Here is a 23281-nt window from a genome sequence, read left to right on the forward strand (position 1 = left end):
TCTTTTATCGCCTGTATACTAATGTCAGAATTCTTGATTTATAGGTTGCAGCCATTTCCAATTAATAAAAGAAACAATCGTTGTTGTTTTTTCAAATGGCCACCAAGAAATGAATGCCTATGTGCCACTGAAACTACATTAAGTGATTTTTAACTGATTAAATCTTATATTTACATGTGAATGCAGTAATAGGAAGATTTGAAAGAGTTTTAAAGAAGATTGGGGCTTGTTGTTACAACACACACAGCCAATCTGTCGGATCTTGGTGGTTAAGAATAAAGTGTAAGCTTAGCCCACAAAGTGCAGTAGGTTGCCACTTGGGTTTGGGGGGGGAAACAGAGAATAAAGGGTACAATACAGCTTTAGGCAGTTGTAGGGATTCATAAAGTATGTTCTCATACAATCCCAGATCTATCAGAATCAGGACTTTATGACATCTGGGGTATAATTTTGTTCTTTTTGTACCCTTTTTACAAATCCAGATGCTCCACAACAAACATGTGATGGTTCGTGTAGGAGGAGGATGGGAGACATTTGCAGGATATTTGCTGAAACATGACCCTTGCCGGATGCTGCAGATCTCGCGGGTGGATGGCAAAACATCGCCAATCCAGAACAAGTCTCCAACCATCAAGGACATGAATCCAGACAGCTACTTGGTTGTTTCTGCCCATTACAAAACCAAAAAGGAGATTAAGTGAAATTGCTTTCTCATTTCATTGGGGACTCTGTAAATGTAGGTCCACAGTATCTTCTTGAGCATAGTCAAATTAGTTGGTGCTTTAAAAGGACTTGTGAAAATTACACACAGACTGGAAATAGCAAACCATTTTGTGGATTGTTGAACTGTAGAACTATTTATTTCTAGTACTGTACCTTTTTATAGCAAGTTACACTTGATAGGTTAATTAGTACAATCAAGTACAGAGTAGACATATATTTTTAGCCAAATTATTACTCTATGAATGTATTCTTAGAATGACATAAACAATATGATTCACATTAAAGTAATAAAATGTGGTATATATATTTGTATGAAAAAATCTACAGTTCCAACTGTTTGCCCCAATCCAATGTTCTTGTGCCTTTGAAAGCACAGTGAGATCTTGTACTTGCAGGAAAACTCATTCATAGAAGGGGCCTGCTGTGTTCAGGCTCATGGAGACCTTCCACTGAAATTGTTTGGGACACCTTTAACTGGCAAGAGAATTCCATGCCTTCATCAATTGTCCTATGGCTGTAAGCAAATGATGGAACAGGGTGACAAAGTGTTTACTATGCAAATGAAAATAGCTGTAGATTGTGAACAAACTGGTGGAAGATATCAACTCTTTTATCGCCTGTATACTAATGTCAGAATTCTTGATTTATAGGTTGCAGCCATTTCCAATTAATAAAAGAAACAATCGTTGTTGTTTTTTCAAATGGCCACCAAGAAATGAATGCCTATGTGCCACTGAAACTACATTAAGTGATTTTTAACTGATTAAATCTTATATTTACATGTGAATGCAGTAATAGGAAGATTTGAAAGAGTTTTAAAGAAGATTGGGGCTTGTTGTTACAACACACACAGCCAATCTGTCGGATCTTGGTGGTTAAGAATAAAGTGTAAGCTTAGCCCACAAAGTGCAGTAGGTTGCCACTTGGGTTTGGGGGGAAAAACAGAGAATAAAGGGTACAATACAGCTTTAGGCAGTTGTAGGGATTAATAAAGTATGTTCTCATACAATCCCAGATCTATCAGAATCAGGACTTTATGACATCTGGGGTATAATTTTGTTCTTTTTGTCCAGTGATGGCGTTACTCAGCCTACCAATTTAGCTCTTTTTCCCAATTACATTGAGTAATTATGAAAATACTGTGTGCATTCTCTGTAGATAAATGCCTTTTTTGTGGAGTGGGTTAGGGTCACACATCTCAGTGATGTATAAGAATGCTGGAATTTGGTTTATAGATTTTGCTAATGTTCTTTGCCTATATTTGATAACATTTGTGCCTTGCTAGGATAATCATTGTTCAAGGATTATTTGAATGATGACTGTATAGAATGGAGCAGAAATCTTTGGGTGCATTAGTAATAAATAGATACTTTCTAAAATGTTTTCATAAACTTTTTTTTTTATTTATAATTTGGCATTCTCACAAACCGATAAAGACATACTCCAGTTTGGCAGTTGTTTTGTAGCTGAGCTTTCCTCAGCCTTAGCTCTTGTTGAATTCTAGTCAGTGCCCATTGTATTAAGTAGCTAATGGTATGGATTTTTAAAACTATAGGTCTGAACCACTGAGCAGCCCTATTCAGCTAGACGCTGCAAAAGCAGAGGTGCTTTACGTTCGTCAGATTTAAGGAATGCATTATGTCTACAAGATGGACAATCAGAATAGAAAACACAGAATCTTCCTCAGGTCATAGGAGACAAGCTGTCTGTTTATAGCATCTTGGCCACATCAGAGTAGTATACATGCTTCAGACTAAGATCCAAGTATGTAACTGGAGTAAAAGTTTGATCCTAAAGACTTTGTATATGTTAGAGCCTCCAAAAGCATCATTCCAGGAATCTACTCTGGTGAAACCTTCCAGAGGGTCAGCAATAATAACTAAGGTGGTCCATGAGCAGGCAAAAGAGAAATGGCCAGTTTGGAACAGAAAGCAAGAGGACCACGATGGGCTCGATGTAGCTGTGAGGGTAGAGACATCAACTGGATATCCTATGAGTTTTTTAAAACTTCAAAACAGGCAGGTACATGAGCAAGTAGCATAAGTTGGTATGTAGCTGTTTCACCATTCAAAACCATCCCTTTCTCAACCTGGATGAGTGGGGAAAAGGATTAAACTCAGACTCCACCAGCACTGCTTCCCTGAGCTGATTTGGATCCCCAAAGTGCTGTTGTTCTATTGAAAACCAACAAAACAACTGCAGAAGATCCTTGTTGTGGATTTCTCACATTGTCTAGTTTGGCCTTCAAGATAATAGATATTAGTGCTGAGAACACTATCATGCACATAACTCTGCGTGGATAAAACCTCACTCTTGTGACAATGCCAATTGCCAGTTTGTTGGACATGGGCTGAAGGGAATCCAGAATCAATCCACTTTGAGCACTCCACTTTGAGCACGACTCTATCAGAAAAACTTTTTAGACCACACAAATCACTTTCTTGGACCAGAACAAATATATTTGAGATCCACACATGCCAAGTCACTCAGTTCTCACATCTGTTTGTTAACTCTTTTAGTATCTGTATGCTAATTTGCTGCTATTCACAAGTTTTACCTACCGCTTTAATCCATTCTTTGCTGTACTTATCACTTAGTTACTTATGCAACCTTGACTCCAATGAGCCTTTCCTGGCAACTAACACCCCCCCCATTTGTAATGGCTGGCAAAGTATGTTTCAATGTATCTGAAGAAGTGTACATGCACAGAAAGGCTTATACCTGGAATTAAACTTTGTTGGTCTTAAAGGTGCCACTGGACTCAAACTTTGTTCTGTTGCTTCAGTCCAACAAGTCTACCCACCTGAGATCCATACCTGTAAACAATAGTTTTACCAAGAAATAAGTGTTATTGTCTTGGATCTAAATGTCTTTACAGGATTCCCAGAAAGGATTTTTGCTGATTCCATACATCACTTGCCCCCCCCCCCCGTTCCCTATCTGTTCAAAGATGTTCAAGAACAGCATGGGATGTAGCGTAAGGAACTAATGGAAACATTATTCCCTTGCTGTTGTATGAATCATCATGTAAACAGAGCAAAAGCTCACACTACAAGGGGGAGGAAGAGAACCCTATGCCAAAGGATAAATGGACACATTAAGAATCACAAAATTGAGAAACCTGTAGGAGAACATTTCAACCTCCCAGGCCGCTCAGTGGGGGACCTCAGATTAGCTGTTTTATTGCACAGGAATTTCAGAAATAGACTGGAACAGGTGATTGCTGAATTACAAATTATTACAACACTCAGGGCAATGGATCCCCAGGGCTTAACAGAGATATCAGGTTCTTACCGCACTATACATGCTAAGTCACTCAGTTCTCGCTTATACCCAGAATTAAACTTTGTTGGACTTAAAGGTGCCAGTGGACTCAAACTTATTTCTCACATCTGTTTGTTAACTCTTTTACTATCTGTATGCTAATTTGCTGCTATTCACAGGTCTTACCAACTGCTTTAATCCAATCTTAGCTATATCTTGCTGTTACTTCTGCATCTTGACTCTAATTAGCTCTTCCTGGCAACTAGCCCCCTACCTATATGTAATGTTGAGGAAGTTTTGTTTCAATGTATCTGAAGAAATGTGCTTGCACACAAAAGCTTATACCTAGAATTAAACTTTGTTGGTCTTAAAGGTGCCACTGGACTCAAACTTTGTTCTGTTGCTTCGGGCCAACACAACTACTCACCTGAATCTATCACCATGACTCACAATGAGTTTTAGAGTTGCCAGTTTCCCCTGGTCACGAGCAGGGGATAGGGAGGTAGGGTTGCCAGATCTAGGTTGAGAAACTCCTGGAGATTTGTGGATGGAGCCTGGGGAGGACAGGGACTGCAGTGGCATGTAATGCCACAGATTCCACCCTCCAAAGCATCCATTTTCTCCAGGGGAATGGATTCTGTAATCTGGAGATGAGCTGTAATTCTGGGGGATCCCCAGGTCCCACCTGGATGCTGGTATCCCAAGATGAGTGAAAATCTGCTTATGGAGCTGGAAGGACTTTTATATCACCTTCCAGAGGAATAGTTGAGGGTGGTTTGTGACTCTCTAGGCCTTGCTGGGGCAGATCACTGTAAGATTGCACATAAGAGCCACTTTGCCTTGCTCAAACATGTAGTACAATATCTGAATGGAGCAGATTTAAGAGAATTAAAGGATGAGCAGCTGTCTACTGAAACTGAAGGACCAGATTGCAGGGCTCATGGATGCAACCAAGAAGGCAGCACTGTAGAATCAATACACTGATAAAGTAAAACTACTTGAGGCTCAGTTTCAGGAAAAAGATAAAGGAATAGACAGTAAAATATTGGTGGAGGAGGAGGGTGTAGACTTTCCAATTTTCCGGGGGGGGGGGATGGGCCCGAGGCATTGCTGTGCTAGGCGCAAGGGTGGCTTCCGGGGGAGGCTGAGCACCTTCCTGAAAATTTCGGCGGGGGCTGAAGCCCCGCCGCCCCCACGAAGATTACGCCTGAGCTACCAATGGCAATGGAATCAATCCAGAGGGAAGATTTCATGATATGTAGGCAGATTAGCAGTCCTCAGCAAACAGAAAGTCAGCCTACCCTATCAGATTGAAAATGGACTTTTAAAAAGGGATACATTGAGGTGGAGACCATAGAAGGCTACCTCTCCTGGACTCAGTCTGTGGAGTTACTTGGAGGGAAAAAGGGATCCTCAGTTTAGCAAAATGTAGGTACATATTGAGATCCTATTATCAGGAAAAAAGATGTACCTGAACTGTACTTTGAGCTGTCAATAGCAGTACAGGAATCCCAAGAGTCACTCCAAGATTTCCTTATCAGATTGCTAGATTAGAGACAAAAAATCCCATTTGCCTTCCAAGAGACAACCTCTGGCCTAAAGTATGACACTGCCTTGGTACAAAACCTGCTGCTGCACTCCTTTCTTACAGGATTACAGATGATAACATTAGGATCATGATGCAGCCTTATTTAAATGCCAGCCAGGTGACAGATGATACATTATTTGAAAATCTGAATTTAGTTGTCAGTGAACAGAGAAACAAGAGAAATGGGGAAACAGTACCCAGGCAAAGACAGGGAAACCCCCCACAAACACACTCTACAGCATTTGTATGTGGAACATCAGCATGAGACAAAAGCTGTCTCTTCATCTAAGGAAAACAGCAATTCCTTGTTGGTCATAAGGGAACTAAAAACTAGCATTGAAGAAACCAGGGATGCAGAAACTGAAATCAATCCCCTTTTAAAAATGCATAGTGAAAGCATCTAATCAGATTAGAGATGAACCAACCAATTAAGGGCTGAATGAAGTGGAGACTACTTATACCTATCTCCTAAGCAAAAGACCAGAATGTTAAACTTGGTGGGAAAGAAATGTATTATCTGGTGCTTCTTAAATTAAGTCAAAACTTCAGCTTTGTGAGATACAGATGCGCAAGTAGGCATGGGGTATAGTAAGTGGGCAGAAAAGAACCTCCCAGGAGTATCTCTGAGCAAGCTGGAAGAACTGTTACAGATGCATGAGAAACTTGAATTGAAAGCAGCAAAAGAGACATCAGTGGATCGAGGTCCAATTTCAGTTATCCCCTGATGATGAGGCTTTGACTGTTCCTATTCTCGTTAGCACACACAAAATGGCAAATGTCTATAATGTAACTGAGGAAATTCTCAAACTTCAGTAATCACCTGAACCCCACCTTGTTAATAGAATGAAAACTGCATCATCATATCTTGACATGAAGGTAGAGACCCTTGTGAACATCATCAAAGACAACAATCTTGGCCATGTATGTGGATTTAAGGTTTGAAAAGGGGATGTTCTGGTTCCAAGAGGAGACTGTCAGTGTGAGGTGTTGGGCTCACTCAGGGCCTCAAGGGGGAAGTGTGGCAACTGTATCTAAACCACACCAAGCTGTTCCATGGCTGGAAGACCTTTAAACTGAATAAATTCTGATCTAACTACCAAAATGATTATCCTGTCCTGTAAATATTCCAGTCAGCAAACCCAAACAGCATGAAACTGTTAAGGGGCAAGACAATGTTGGGAACCCTCCATCAGGCCAGAAGTCCCTGAGAATATTCAAAAATTAAAACTGTTTCATATAGTTTCCAAAACCTGACACTGATTTGCTTAAAGAACCTGTCAGAAGAATGGAGAAAATAAGAAATGTTTATTTGACCCAGCAGTAGACCTGAGCCATCTTTCAGGTCCCCAAAAAGTAAACGACTCAGCAGATGTTGAGAGGAATTTAAAGCATTTTACAGGGATGCAGGCAATGGGAGAAATCTCAAAGCTACAGATGAATATCAACCCGAATCACCAGAAGACATACCTACGTCCCACAACCACTATATAAAGAAGGATCTCCTAACTAGGAAATATACTACAAAATCAAAGTCACTGTATTAATCCCCAATGGTCTCTGTTGGGAATGATGGGAACCTCCCTCTCTGTTTAGATTATTGGGAACTGAATAGGAAAACTATACCCGACTGACAGCCCAACTTTTGAATTCAGGATGTGCTTAATGAACTAGGATGCAAATCTTGGATTTCTATCTTACTGCAGAACAAAGTCATCACCTAACTGCATTTATTATACCTTGGGGTCATATGAATGGGTCCAGATGCCATTTAGACAGACTAATGTACCAGCAGCCTTCCAGAGATGTATGGAAGAATGCCTTGAACATCTTACAGATAAAATCTGCATTGCTTACTTGGATGATATTCTAGTTTACAGTGGCACCTTTGAAGAACATGTGGAGAATGCGAGGGAGGTGTTAAAACACCTACAGAAAAATGGCTTCTATTCAAAGCTTCAAAGCTTCTTTAAAAGAGAAGTATGCTATTTAAGAATGGTGGTATCTGATGAGGGTTACAGAATGGATCCAGATGGCACTTTAAGTAATTCATGGTCTGGCAGAATAAGCTCCAAAGACTGCTGTAGAACTTCACAAATAACTACCACCTACCACTGGGTAGGAGAATTAGCTGATTTCCGTTTCAGTATAAAATATCTCCCAGGAAAATCAAATGTGGATGCTGATGCATTATCCAAGATCCCACTTGACAAAGACAAATATATAACCCAATGTACCAATGAAACAACTATGGATGTAGTTAATGCCATTTACAATCTGCAGATGAACAGAAAAAGGGCAGTGATTCCTGGATAACAGCTATTACTTTCAACCCACTAGTCATGGAAGACTTTACAAAAGGCCTTGTCCCCACACTACAGCCCATCTCAAAGGATGATCTACATGCAGCACAAAGATCTTCAGATCTCAAAAATTCCATGGTATACAATTTCAGGTCATAAACCCACTAACAATAAATATAATGAAGAATGCTCTGTTCTGCTGCAAGAATAGATTATAGCAAAGACTGAGGGCCTGCTTTATCAGAAAAAAACAAGTTAAAAAACCCAACAACTAGTTTTACCTGCCAAATACCAGCCATATTGTGAACTGCATAAGGAAAGGGGTTTCAATTTAGCAGGGGAAGTTTTCAATTTAGCAAGGGAAGTTGCTTTGGCCTCCCATGAAAAGAAAATTGAACATTATATTACACACATTTGCCGCTATTTCAAACAAAAGAAGTTGGATAGATCTGCACTTAACAACATAATCGCTGCAGAACCTTTTGAACTTGTGTCCATTGATTCTTTGCATTTAGATAGGAACAAGGGAGGAGCTGCGGTGGCTCAAGTGGTTAAGACGCTGAACTGCAGGCTGTGGAAGGTCAGTAGTTCAGCAGTTTGAGACCCGGGTGCCGCATGATGGAAGGTCAGTAGTTCAGCAGTTCGAGACCCGAGTGTGCCGCAAGACGGAGGGAGCTCCCATCTCTAGTTCCAGCTCCTGCCAACCTAGCAGTTCGAAAGCAAGAAATTGCAAGTAGATAAATAGGTACCACTTCAATGGGAAGGTACATGGCCAGACAAACAAAAAGCCTATTGAAAGGTCTCCTTAAACAATGTGATCCATGCATACAACTGTGTGCAGCACGAAGCGACAGGGTTTCCCCCCTTTTTCTTGTTTTTGGAAGCTGCTTACTAGGGGTGTGCATTCAGGTCTACCAGAGCCAAAAACCTATCCAAAATATTTTACCGGTATTTTTCGGCATCCCAAATGTACCCGGGTTTTTTTCAGGAAATCTTGGATATATTTGGGAATTACCAGGCTGAAAACAGCAGAGAGGCTGGAGCAGATTGCTCCCGCCTCTTAGCTGTTTGTTGGGCTTCTACTGCAGTCCCTTTAAAGTTTAAAGAGATGGCAGAAGACAGCCTGAAGATCAGCTGTGCCAGTGTGGAGCAGACTGTTCCTGCCCGCTTACCCATAGACATTGCATTTTCAACAGGCCCAACATCTTCATCAGAAGATCATATGTAAAGAGATGGAAAGAACAGATTAAAAAAGCATACACACTACTTTCAAAACCTTCTCAATCATCTGCCTTAAGGGGAATGCAAAGTCATGACAGTAGAGGGCATGGTGCTGTCATTCTGACACCATTCCTTTTAAAAGATTGGCAAAAGTAATAAAAGTATGGAAAACACACCATTTCATTCCCACATTGGCACTTTAATTTCCTCTCTTCCTAGTACTATCACAATGAGGGATGCCATGCATTACTGGAAATCTAGAAGTCCACCTGTTACCCCAGGTTAAATTAGTATTACATTAGCTAGAAGCAGTAAGACAGGTGTGATACAAATGTACCCAGGAAATATATTGTCTGAGGTATCAATATTTTGCAACAAGGCCACAAACTTTTGCACTGAATTATTAACATACACTTAGTGAACAAACATACAAGCAGGCACTGGACTCCTTCAGAAGATATGATGAGACAAATGAATTCAACTAATGCATGAAAGATAGAATGTGTCAATAGCATTCCTGTTACAATGTGGTCATCTCTACTACTTAATAACTGGTATTTTAACACAAAGAACTGCACTCCCCCGCCCAATATACATTTCCACTAAAATGCCCAAACCACTCACAGATTTTTAATTTGCATAAATATAGCATAGTATATAAACTTTAAAACACAGTGTAAACTTTAAGGAAAGGCATTTCAAGAAAAGCACTATAATTCTGCAAGCTCAAAACAAGAGACTTGTCATCCTGTGGTTGATTTAGAACACTGAAGGGGAGATTTTAAACTATTCTAGTCGCAACTGATTTTTATTCTGTTTGAATGGGATGTTTAATTCCAGGGATTTTGTTCTTTTAAAATTGTCACTAACCAGAGACACCAAATTCAGTCCATTATCCCCCCAAAATCCAGCTTCAGTTTACATATCAAGTGGGACTGAGGGAGGGAAGGGAAGGAGTACATTGTCCACTGAACTGATTCATTTCAGCAGCAAAGCTCTGCCACTTTGGGGGAAGACAAAGAACCAGCAACAGATACACACATACAAAATTATTTGGTTCATGTAAAGATAAAACTGTCTATCCACTGTGTTATAAGTGTAAGCTTATAACCCTTCTCTCACTATTTCCAAGAACTAGGCTGTTCTGAAAGACTAATAAAAAAGACAGATTACCAAATGTATTGACAAATAGATGAGCCATTCCTCACTTCAAATGGCTGGCTGGCTCATTTACATTACAGAATGAGATGCATACAAGGAGAATTGCACTCAGGTGAATCCTTATTAGCTTAGTTGTATCTTTAATTAGCAATAATCATGAATCTCCAAATATCATAAATAGGAAAATCCAAAAGATGAAGAGAATAAACCATACGAACGTATTTATCTTGGCATAAGTACATATGCACCATAATGATTTGAAGCAATTTTAGTAACTATGGATTTGCAGAAACAACCATTCTCCAGGATTTATCAGATTAAGTCTACATGTTGATTTTTAGAGAGAAATCTCACCACAAAGTAGTAATTGCTTTCAGTACATCTTTATTCTTACAAATATAGCCTTGTGTGGTAAATGAGAAGCACAGCCATGGATTAGTCTCTATTGTACAAATTACAGTCCCTTTCACATGGCTGTACTTTAATTCTTCCACAGTGGTGGCATTTCAAAGAACAAATAACCAAGGACAGGCATTTTTCACTTTATGGTGACAATTCTCTTAAAACATGTAAATTCAACCTCGAAGGCACAAAAACTTCCACCTTCAAAACGTTTACTCTCAGGGAAGCCTACTGACTTCGGCCCAGTTTAGTTCTGAGTAACGGGGCTGAGTTTGTGGCTTCAATTCTATAAGCATGACACAGACAAAAGACACAGTTGGGCATCGAGGGAAATTACTAAAAGCAGGATTATCTTCAGAACAATCAAGCTATGAACTTTTCATTTATCATTGTAAGTGCCTCTTCCACAATCTGCCTGCCCCCTCCCAATATGTTAAGACATGCAATGTTACACAATATGGCAGCATAACTAGTAAACAACTGGTTTTGGCCCTCTCTGCTGTACATTGTGAGGTTTTGGTTTGAAAAAGGATCCTTAGTGCACATTCTTCCATCTGTCCTGCCTTGATGGCAAAGTACTGCTGAGTCTCCAGAGGCAAACAACAGCAAAAGCCAAACACACTGGACAAGTGTCATTCAGCTGCAGGAACTGGCAAGTTATTGGCAGTAGAACATTCATCCTGTCCTTCCCATCCGGAGCTGCACCAGAGTTATCCAACTTGCCACTAGGAACAAAAAGGTCAGAGGTAAAGCATTGATATTAACGTTATACGAATCAAGACTGCCCCTCACAATCTTCATATGAGACACTGATATGTAACACCATCCCGACTCATTCAAGATCTCCTGAAAGAGTTACTTCCACATTTGGGCAAGCTCTCCCCATACACAAGCTATATGAAACACAAGACCATTCATTTCATACAGACGTATATACAGCAACATTCAAAAACCTGTGGGTGACTCCAGGACACTTAGTTGCTAACCAGAAAGTAAGCCTTCTCCCGCTAAGGAACTTCAACAGAAGATTCTACAGGGAAACTTCTGAACCAGAACTCATTAGCCTTTACAGAAGCCAAACCACGGCCCTGGTCACACGGGCCAGAAAATGCAGAGGGGGGAACGCGTGGAAGTTTGCCCCGGGGCAAAATAACACGTGGTTGCACAATCAGACATCCCCTGGAGGTCCTGTGGAGGTCCCGTGGTTAGGGGGGAGGTGCCGATCAGACAACCATCCTGCAGCGCGGCAAAGAAGCAGAGCGGCGTGTGGCAAATGGGATGGATTTTTTTAAAAAACTGGAAGTTTGTGCATACGCATGACTAAGCAATCGCATCTGCACATCCGAAGGCGGGTGGTGGGCTTACCGGAGAGGGCGACAGACGCTTCCGGACCCCAACAGAGCTCCAAGGCATTGCCAATGGAGGGGGAGGTGGGCCCCCTCGTCATAGCTGCTCTAACCACCTCGCAAAATGACTGCCTTCAGAATCATGGGTCACACAAAGTGTACTAACACTTGGTTTACCTGACGACTTATAGTCTGTGGTCGAGAGGAATAAGATGGATTCAGATGCCCACTTAAAAATGGGATTTGATACTCTGAACTGTCACAGCAAGAGGTTTCCGCCCTGAGCCTTCGGGGAGGGCAGGATACAAATCCAAATAAATAAATAAATTTCCATAACTGGATCATCCTCCAGCAAACCCTGGTACCCTTGAAAAAATCAAATGCTGAGGGCTGGGGATTGGTATGGACAAAATGCCACATGGAGCAGGGGCTAGTGAGGAGAGGGCATCAGATGAAATCTCCCCACCACACTTACCATTGTACTAGCAGAAATCGTATTCTGCTGAACTTTCTCCACTACCAATCCCCTCTGTTCACCGAAAGCTCTGTTCTGAATGACACTTTGTCCACAGTCATCCTCCGACAGTCAGTATCAGGCTTTTCAGGGTCACCACAGGCTGCTGGGAAGACCCACCTTTGCAAATTACTTGTGCTGAAAGTTCATAGGATCCAATCACATTTTTTTTCTTCTTAAACTGACCGTGTGAATTCATTCCACTCCTCTGGATCAACAAGCTGAATGTTCAGATTTTAAATGCATTAAGTATCAATGAAATCTGACAAAAGCCTACAATACACATATCTTTATACAGTTATTTCTAAAACAAAAAGCCAAATGGCAGTCAATAAGTCAGCAGAGGGATAAGAGATGCTAACATTGTAAGAGAAAGAAAAGCATGTTTTTAATCTTACTCTAAGCCCGCCTCCTTCTGGTCCAGGCCCTGCTGAATCAAGATGTTTTTCCATTTCCTCCTGTCTCCTTTTCTTTTGTTCAACAGAAGATGGATTCTTAATACCACGAGATGAGGCCTTTGAGGGGGAAAAAGGGCATAATGAGCAAACTACAATGTAGTTGCCCCTTTTCAAAAAAGTGCAGCTATAAACAAGACTATTTTCATAAGCTTTATGGCTTGCATTAAATTCATGTAATTGCATACAAATGTATACAACTGCTGTAATATTTATATGTGAATACACTGGAGTGTAGCAACATGCTTCTCATCATCATCAAGGGTAAAGCCTGGAATACAATGGTGAAGAAGCCTGTAAAAACAGTCCCTTGTGATTTAAAAGTCCAGTATGCTATTTCTCTCACAGCTCATCCCCTGCTCGCTGGAAGGGCGGGGTATAAATTGAATAAAATAAAATAAAAATAAAATTATCATGATAGAATTGCCCTCATGATACAGGTAATTTAGGAAATACCAAAAAAGGATTAAATGCAGAAATACTTATACTCCACATTCTAACATGTTTGCTACCATTGTTGTTAAATATTTCAAGGTGGGATATTATGATTGTTTCAGGAACACTTATAATTTGCCTCATTTTTCTCTTGCAGGGTTCAGCAATGTGGCAGAGCCCTGCCCTTCTATTTTCTTCAGCTCAACTCAAATGAACTGCAATAAAATAAAAATCTTTAAACAGTCAAAACGACAAAGAGCCACTGGGAATACCATCACTAGCCATGGCAGGAAGGTGGAACACAGGTTTGGTCCTCAGCAGAAGGGTATGGTGCAGCTATATCAGCCGAATGTGCAGCAAAACCCCCATTTACAACCATTAAAAGCCCTTTTTTTACAACTGCCACTTCTACTTTGGGGCTGCTCCCCCCACCCAGAAGTAGATTCAGAAACATGTACTCATTCATGCAACTTTGGTGCCAAACTCCATAAACATTGGCTAGAAAGTCAAAGTCAACTGTAATGCCATAATGATACCCACTTTCCCACATTCTTAAGTGATGGGGAGCGATGGCACAGGGGATTTATCCTCTGGTTACAAGTAACATCTGAGCTGAACAGGACTGCTGTCAGTTCTAGCCCCGCGCTGGTGTGAGCTACCAGCCTTGTCTCTCCTTCATAGGGTACACAGCAGTTCAAAAGCTTTGGTGAGTAGATAAAATGGGTACCACTCCTTAGAGAGGGTGGGCACACCAAACTCCCCCCCCCCGTGGGAAAGGTGTTAGCCGGCAAACGGAAGGTTTGGCTCGCAAGCTCAAAAGCCTAGAAGATCTCTTTGGCATCAAGAAGCTGGCTATGTGCTGTAACAATAAAATTCAATTCATCAAGAAGCCTGTAATGGTCCGTTCCGGCCAGGCGGTGGCAGTATTGAGCTGCGATTCGAAGAGTCCTGGAGAGGAAGAGCTGACGTCATCCAGCCAAGCCAAGCCGAGTGGGAAAAATGCCGTCCGGATCACGTCTGAGTTGCAACTGAACAAATCCCCGTCGGCTGCAAAACGTGTGCTATGTAAAGATTATATGGGTTGTCCTCCCTTACCCCTATAAAGCATTGTTAGTCCCTTGTGAAATGAGTAACTGTAAATTGCTCAGAGCCAGCAGCTCTGCAAGGATTGAGCAATCAATAAATTGAAAGATTAAAAAAAACTGACTTCCAGCAAAGATGCATCACATTCATTATGCAAGAAGGTGTATCTGAGTAGCTGGCATCTCTCTCTGCCAAATGTGTGATTTCATTACCTCCATCTGCCTTTTTTCTGCAGCTTCGGCAAGTTGTCTCCTTTTAATTTCCTATATCAAATATGGAAGAGAACAATAAGATAATTTATTTTTGATAATTTCACTGAGAAAAAAATAGGGTTGGCATACTGATCAATCAGTCAAATATTGTTAATTACCTACTATTTGATCATGTCTACTAACCCATATATGTTACCTATCATTAAATTTAGCTGCTGTACCAAAAGACTGGAGAGTAGCAAGTATTACACTAATTTATAAAAAGGGGTCCAGAGGGGAACCAGGAAATTACAGCCACTCAGCCTAAAGTCTGCCCCAGGCAAATTAGTAGAAACTGTGATCCAAGACAGAATTATCAGGCACACAGAGGAACAAAGCCTGCTGAGGGAATATCAGCATGGTTTCTGCAAGAGACGGCCTGCCTCACTAAACTTCTTGATTTCTTTGAGAAAGTGAACAAACATGTAGATGACCCGGTAGACTTTCAAAAGGCTTTTGACAAGGTACATCACCAAAGATTCCTGAGTAAATTTAGCAGTCATGGGATAAAAGGATGGATTCTCTTATGGATTAAAAATTAGTTAAATGACAGGAAGTAAAGAATAGGAATAAATGGACAGTTCTCACAATAGAAGGAAGTAAGTGGTGAGAACCCATAATGACTGGTATTGGGGCTGGTACTATTTAATTTGTTCATAAATGATCTGGAACTAGGAGTGAGTAGTGTAGTGGCCAAATTTGCAGATTGCACAAATTATTCAGGATGGTGAATAGGATGACTGTGAAGGCCTCCAGGAAGATCTCCACAAATTGAGTGAGTGGCCAACCATGTGGCAAATGAAGTTCAGTGTTGGTAAGTGCAAGGTGATGCACACTGGGACAAAAACAAAACAAAACAAAGAAACCCAGTTTCAAGTATAGGCTAACAGGGTCTGAACTTGCTGAAACTGAGAGGGAGAACAATCTTGGGGTTGTAGTAGACAGCTCGATGAAAATGTCAACTCAGTGTGCTGCAGTGGTGAAAAAGGCAAACTTTACTGTTAGGGTTCTTTAGGAAAGGGATTGAAAATAAAATGGCCAATATCATATTGTTCCTGTATAGATCTATGGTGTGGCCTCATTTGGAATACTCTGAACAGTTCTGGTCACCATATCTCAAAAAAGACATCACAGAGCTGGAAAAAGTACAGAGGAGGCCAACCAAGATGATTAGGCAGTTGGAGCACCTTCCCTGTGAGAAAAGACTGAAGAGTCTGGGACTCCAAGGTCACCCAACAAGCTTCATGGCAGAGGGGAGATTTGAACCTGGGTCTCCCTGATCCTAGTGCGACACTCTAACCACTACACTACACAGACTCAGTGAGCCATACATATTAAAGGCTTGGAATAGTGCTGCAAGAGTTACAAAGACTGGGTATGCAAAGGCTGATCAAAGCACACTATAGGGGTCTGCAAGCCAAGGTCAACACTTGTGTTATCTCGAAGTCATTCAAATATGTGGAGCAAACATGCTCAGAAAACATTAGGCACTTAGCTTGTCTTATAGAAGTCACAGTTACCCTCACTGAAAGTTCTTGTCAAATAGAACAACTTAGAGCATGTCTACAAATAAGCATTCTGCACACTCAGTCTTTAGCGTTAAACTGGACATATTGAATACAATAACTGGGCTAAAACACTGCCTATGAAACTGAACTGCGAAACATTTCTTTTCCTGTATGGACAGGGTGAACTGCTGAGAAATGAGGCTGTGCAGGATACCATGCAGCTTGCGGAAATCAAATGTGCTGGATTATGACACCGAGACCTACCAAAGTAGTCACATATATTATGCCAAGAATTGCCCAAACTGAAAACAGTAGAAACTCAGTGGCTTTGGCATCAAGCCTTGCTTGTGCTGCACGTACAGATGACTGTATTTGGAGTCAAGTGGGTTGATGATTCTTGGAATGGTGTACACATGAAACAGTCTTAGTGTCCGCCTGAAGTAAGAGCGTGATCACACTGCAAGGCTGGTAACCAAGTCAGTAGTAGTAGTAGAAGAGATGGTTTTATAGCCTACACTTCACTACCCGTAGGAGTCTCAGAGCGGCTTACAATGACCTTCCCTTCCTCTCCCCACAACAGACACCCTGTGAGGTAGGGGCTGACAGAGTTTTGAGAGAGTTGTAACTGTCCCAAGGTCACCCAGCTGGCTTCATGTGGAGGAGTGGGGAATCAAACCCAGTTTTCCAGATTAGAGTCCACCACTCTTAGCCACTATACCACACTGGCTCTCCATATGAACAAAAAGTAATCTAATGCTTGTTTCAAATTTAGGAGACTATGAGGAATTTCAGACAGGCGATATATTCCGGTTCAGGAACAGTTCCCAAACGGTTTCTGGTCTGACATTTCAGACACAACTATTTTAGAACCGGTTCCCTACCGGAATATATTTGTACTTTCACACATAAATGCTTCTGTCCCGTTTTACCTGTAAACCACTTCCAAGTAGTCTTCAGTTTCTTCTCCCGGATCCAAAACGCTTTTTCCTGCTGTTTTTCGCCCGCACAGGCAATCTCCGGCTTTTTTTTTTAATGTTTGCTTTAGAGCGCTATAGCACTATAGTGCTATGACACAACAGCAAAACAGCATTATAGAAATCCCATTGGAATGCCTGGAGTGTTGTGTTATAGCGCTATAACGCTCTAAAGCGAACGTTTAAAAAAAAGCCGGAGATCGCTCACGCGGGTGAAAATCGGCAGGAAAAAGCAGGAAAAAGCAGTGCAGTCTGAAATGGCAAACTGCTTCAGATCCAGCTGTTTACTGGTAGGAGAAAGCCATGTGTGAAATGGCAGCCCCATGACGGATCAAAACCGGCTTCAAACCGGCTTAAAAAGGGTAATGTGAGATTCCTCTATGTTACATGAATCAGTAACACAATTTTTCTTCAGAGAAAAATATTGTTTATCTAATCTCCACTGAATCTCCACTGAAATTTGATTTCTTCTCTTCATTTTCTTACTTGAAACACAGCAACATTTTTAATCACTACAGAGAAATTTATTTTTTATCCAAACCCTGATTGGCCTGATTATCTTCTTTTTTAAAAAATCAGTACAAAAAATCTTATTAAGACAGCAGCAGCATACCCTGGGAATTGAGGGCTAAGTGCCCAAAATGGCAGAACTGCCACTTTTCAATGGAAATGATCTCTTCAAGATGCTTATTAAAAGAACCAGAATCAAGACAAATTAATAGGTAGGAGGATGCAACTATTCCAGTTACATTTATAGGTGCCATCATCATTTTGTTTCACTCTCTCCTTGCACATAATGTAAAACCAGGACCAGACCCTGAAGTCAATATACTGCAGAGGAGATGCTCCTGTCACCAGAACACCAACAAATTGATTGGGCAAGATGTAATCCAGCAATTCCTACTGTGTAAGAACTGTCTATAGGAATAAGTCTCTGAAGACAAGTGCACATATTTCACACCTGTACTAATACCTAGTTTGCTGCTATTGTGGTAGTACCCGTACAAGTAGACATATCAAAAGGAGTTATGTTTTTCTTTTTAAAATTTTTCCTATTCCTTATTTTTTCCTGAAAAGCGGTACTCAGGTTACAAGCATATATAAATGCATGTGCAAGATATGGGTGCTGACTCTATAAGGAAAACAAATTAGCCTGATTAAGAGGTTTTGGATTGGACCACTATTCCACAGCACCATCCACTATCCAAATAGAACACAGAGGTGAACACCCCAATTGTAAATTCTGGGAGCAATCTGTCCTTATACATAACTGAGTAGTCGGGTGGCACTTTCTGAACATTCCACACACCCTTAAATCAGTTGGCTCCATGATGTGTCACTCAAAGGTGGCGCCCACCAAAACTTTCTTCAGAAGACAGTTGCTTTGCTCCAGTGAACACAGCTACTGTCTTCGCTCTCCTTGCCAGACAACGATTGAGTCCCTCAGGGGACAAAACCCACCGTCTTTAACCTCCAAGCCAAGTTTGCTGAGGCAACTTTCCAGAACGAAAAAAACAAAACCCCGCCAAATAAACGGCTGTCAGTGTGCTGGGGGGGGGACTAGCCCAAGTTATTACAATAAAGCCAGTGGATACACACACAAGCAGAGATAGAGAATGGGACCAAACATACAGAAAACAGGAAGCCAAAAACCTGTGGCACGACAGCTCCAGGTTGGGAAATTCCTGAATATGTTGTAATGGAGTCTACGGAAATCAGAGTTTGGGGAGGGGAAAGGCCTCAGCTGAATACAATGCCATAGAGGTCACCCTCCAAAGCAGTTATTTTCTCCAGGGGGGAGAGATCTGTTGTCTGGAGTTCAGTTGTGATACCTGGAGCTCTTCAGGCTCCACCTGGAGATTGGCTACCTTAGGTGTAGCAGTCAGCACTTCAGAGCAGGGTCTGCTAGACTCAGGTTCTTGCTGTGGAAGCTGAATGGATGATTTTGGACCAGTCACAGACTTTCAACCTAACCTACCTCACAGGATTGTTGTGCAAGTCAAAAAGGGGAGAAGAGAGTGATATAAGCTGCTTTGGTCCACATTGCAGAGAACACCTGTACTTTTCCTGCTGGGGAAAAGACAGCAGCAGCATACAGGTACAATGCCATAAACTCCACCCTCCAAACCAACCATTTCCTTCTGGGGAACCATTGTTGCCAATCTCCAGGTGGGGGCTGGAGATCATTCAGAATTACAACTGCTCTTCAGGTAGCAAAGAACAGTTCCTCTGTAAAAATGGTGGACTCTATATCATTATACCCTACTGAGGTTGCCACAGCAAATTGACGCTGAGTGCCCATGGCCGGGACACTCTGCCAGAGCCTCTTTCTGGAGTTCGCTGTATTTATTTCCACAATGAGCCTTATTCCTAGTCAGATTATATTTTAAAAATATTCATGAAGAGAGAAACTATGCCAAGGAGAGGCAGAGTTCCCTTTTGAATAAGACAGGCAACTCCTGGGTTCAAGCTCCATTTATACATTCACTAGGAGTTTGTTTAAGGTACACTCTGCTCCCATCTTTATAACAGGAATTAGAGGGATATTTTTAAACATATACAAGTTTCAGAATACTAATCAGGAGAAGCTGCATTAACCCCAGTCCATATACCCAGTCAGGGTGAGTGTGGGTGACAGAGGTGAAGCATGTGTCCTTCCTTTATAATCCACAGATAGAAACCATCATGAACTAGACCTTCCACAAAAACTCTTGGTAATACATAGAGGCCCAGTTAATTCATACTGCTTCCCCCCCAAGGAAAACAGAAGACTTTTCACTGGTCCACCAGTCTATTTCACCACTGACCCCTCCCCCCGTAACAAGCATAAGTACTGTATTAAGCATAATTATTTGCAGCAACAGGACAATGGGTTTGAGGGCATCTTAAAGATCAATCAAATGCGGCAGGGATTTCTGCAAGATGCTGTATCAAGAGACAATATTTTAAAAGACCACAAAGGAACATGTATTATTATTAATGTGAAGTGAGATTAACGAGTTAATCAGTGGTCTTAAACTGGAGCTGAGCTATTCAAAGTCCTAAAAGATGATGCTGTTAAAGTGCTGCACTCAATATGCCAGCAAATTTGGAAAACGCAACAGTGGCCACAGGATTAGAAAAGGTCAGTTTACATTCCAATCCCAAAAAAGGGCAATGCCAAGGAATTTTTTTTTAATTTTTTTATTTATATGATTTTCTATTATACATCATTCGTTACGATTTACATTTCTTATTCTTTGGAGTCTTTTTTATACACATTTTCCAACCATGTATACAACATTTTGCCAAGGAATTTTCAAGCTATCGCACAATTGCACTCATTTCACACGCTGGCAAGGTCATGTGCTCAGGATCCTACAAGCTAGGCTTCAGCAGTACGTGGATAGAGAACTGCCAGAAGTACAAGCTGGGTTTCAAAGAGGTAGAGGAACTAGAGATCAAATTGCCAACATTCGCAGGATTATGGAGAAAGCAAGGGAGTACCAGAAAAACATCTACTTCTACTTCATTGACTACACTAAAGCCTTTGATTGTGTGAGTCACAACAAACTGTGGCAAGTCCTTAAAGAGATGGGAGTACCAGACCACCTCACATGTCTCCTGAGAAACCTGTATAAGGGTCAAATAGCGACAGTTAGAACTGTAGATGGAACAACTGATTGGTTTAGCATAGGAAAAGGAGTACAGCAAGGATGTATATTGTCACCCTGCTTATGTAATTTACATGCAGAGTACATAATGCGAAATGCCAGCCTGGATGAATCACAAGCCAGAATTGAGATTGCCGTGAAAAACATCAGCAACCTCAGATATGCAGATGATACCACTCTAATGGCAGAAAGTGAAGAGGACGTAAAGAGACTCTTGCTCAGGGTGAAAGAGGAGAGTGCAAAAGTTGGCTTGAAACTGAACATCAAAAAAAACTAAGATAATGGCATCCAACCCCATCACTCCTTGGTAAATAGAAGGGAAAGTCATGGAAGCAGGGACAGAATTCACATTCTTGGGATCCAAGATCACTGCAGATGGTGACTGCAGCCACGAAATTAAAAGACACCTGCTCCTTGGGAGGAAAGCGATGGCAAACCTAGACAGCATAATAAAAAGTACAGACATTACACTGCCAACAAAAGGCTGCATAGTCAAAGTGATGGTATTCCCAGTAGTAATGTATGGGTGTGAGGGTTGGACCATAAAAAAGGCCGAGCACCGAACAATAGATACTTTGGAATTATGGTGCTGGAGAAGAGAGAACTCAATCCTAAAGGAAATCAAACCTGACTGTTCCCTGGAAAGACAGATACTGAAGCTGAAGCTCAAATACTTTGGCCACCAAATGAGAACTCACTGGAGAAGACCCTGATGCTGGGAAAGACTGAAGATGAAAGAAGAAGGGGACGGCAAAGGATGAGATGGTTAGACAGTGTTACCGATGCAATGAACATAAAATTGAGCAAACTCCAGAGGATGGCGGAAGACAGGAGGGCCTAGCATGATGTGGTCCATGGGGTCGCAAAGAGTTGGACTCGACTGTGCGGCTGAACAACAGCAACAACTTAGACTGGAGCAGTTGTGTATAGGATTGCACTTCAAGTCCTGAGACTAAAATCCAAGAAGCAGGTCAGTAAAAATGGCAGTAAAGGTATTTTTCTCCATTATTTCTCAAGGTGTATTCTTAATGCATATGATCTAAGCAACATATTGGTTTTAAATGTTGAATAATTAATGCAGCTCTCTCAGACACATGTAGTTGTACCAAAGAATGGTGCCATAAAACCATATATAGCTTAAAAGCAATTATACAGTCTTCCTTCTGCATTTTACACACTACTTTCCTTTAATAACAACTTTACATGCTAGATAACTATGCATCTGACCCAGCAGCTCTTGTGATCCCTAGTAAAAACCCTGTCATTTCAGAAGCAGGTAGCCTTCTGTCATGAGGGCTTATGAATTGTAGACTTTAATTCTTCTTCTGACAAAAACCACCCAGCTCTTTTCATACATGTGTCTGGTAACACGGGAGTATAGGAAGTTTGAGAGCCAGTTTGGTGTAGTGGTTAAGTGCGCGAACTCTAATCTGGGAGAACCAGGTTTGATTCCCCACTCCTCCACTTGCACCTGGCTGGATGACCTTGGGCAAGCTGTAGTTCTGATAAGAGCTGTTCTTGACAAAGAGTCGTTTCTGTCAGAGCTCTCTCAGCCCCACCTACCTCACAGGGTGTCTGTTGTGGGGAGGGGAACAGAAAAGAGTTTGTAAACCGCTCTGAGACTCCTTTGGGTAGTGAAGGGTGGGGTATAAATCCAACCTCTTCTTCTTCTTTGACCTTACAACACAATTATTCCCCCCCCATTCTTCTAGAGCCTAAACAAAACCAGACAAGAACACAGCAATTGGACAGCACACCTGGAAGAGAGTCCCAATAAACACCATGGGATTAACTTCTGAGTAAAAGGACACCAAGTCAGGCTGCTAAGCACTGATGGGCTCTCCTGAGCCTCTTTAACTACTTAAAACTTACATGTTGCTTTGCGTATTTTGACATTTCAGGCAACAAGAAGGGCAGAAAAGGGGGAAATAACCTGAAAGCCAGCCTGAAACCAGGGCAAGTATGATGACTATTAAATTTAAAAGGGAAAATGAGTTAAAATAAATTTAAGCAAAATTTAAACCTGTTGTAACAACGAGAAGTTATCAATAAGGCAGCTGTGCATCTTTAGGCGGTCGCCCAAATACAAACAGGCGATGGAAAGCTGGAGGTCAGTTCGGACTCACGGGGTCCAGCGTCTCCACTACATCACCAGCAGCTCCCCCCATGCAAGGCAAGCAGAGCCCCATCCCGGTCCGGCTCGGCCAGCCCTAACCGGGCAGCGCCCACCAGGCAGCAACTGTAAGCAAGCACGACGACCCCGCCGCCGTGCACTTCGACCACAGAGCCGCTCACGCTGCCCTTCTGCAGCAGGGCTGGGCGCAGAGACGGCGCCACCTGGCTCTCTGGAGCAGAAACCTGCGGGAAAGAGGGAGGGGAGAGAGCGGCGGGCTGCTTTCAAGA

At 41.7% G+C, this 23281-nt stretch overlaps 1 protein-coding gene across 1 annotated transcript; it reads right to left on the reverse strand.

Moving 5' to 3' along the window:
• Positions 1-11288: 11288 nt before the first annotated feature.
• Positions 11289-23067, reverse strand: LOC107111401 (small VCP/p97-interacting protein-like). Its single transcript, XM_015412368.1, has 4 exons — positions 23005-23067; positions 14705-14755; positions 12918-13034; positions 11289-11384 (listed from the first exon to the last, which is right to left on the reverse strand). Exons 1-4 carry the CDS (start codon positions 23065-23067, stop codon positions 11370-11372), a joined length of 246 nt encoding a protein of 81 aa, XP_015267854.1. The 3' UTR covers positions 11289-11369.
• Between the last annotated feature and the right edge of the window lie 214 nt (positions 23068-23281).

The sequence above is a fragment of the Gekko japonicus genome, unplaced genomic scaffold (assembly GCF_001447785.1).
Source record: "Gekko japonicus isolate JY-2015 unplaced genomic scaffold, Gekko_japonicus_V1.1 scaffold4559, whole genome shotgun sequence".
NCBI lineage: Eukaryota > Metazoa > Chordata > Lepidosauria > Squamata > Gekkonidae > Gekko > Gekko japonicus.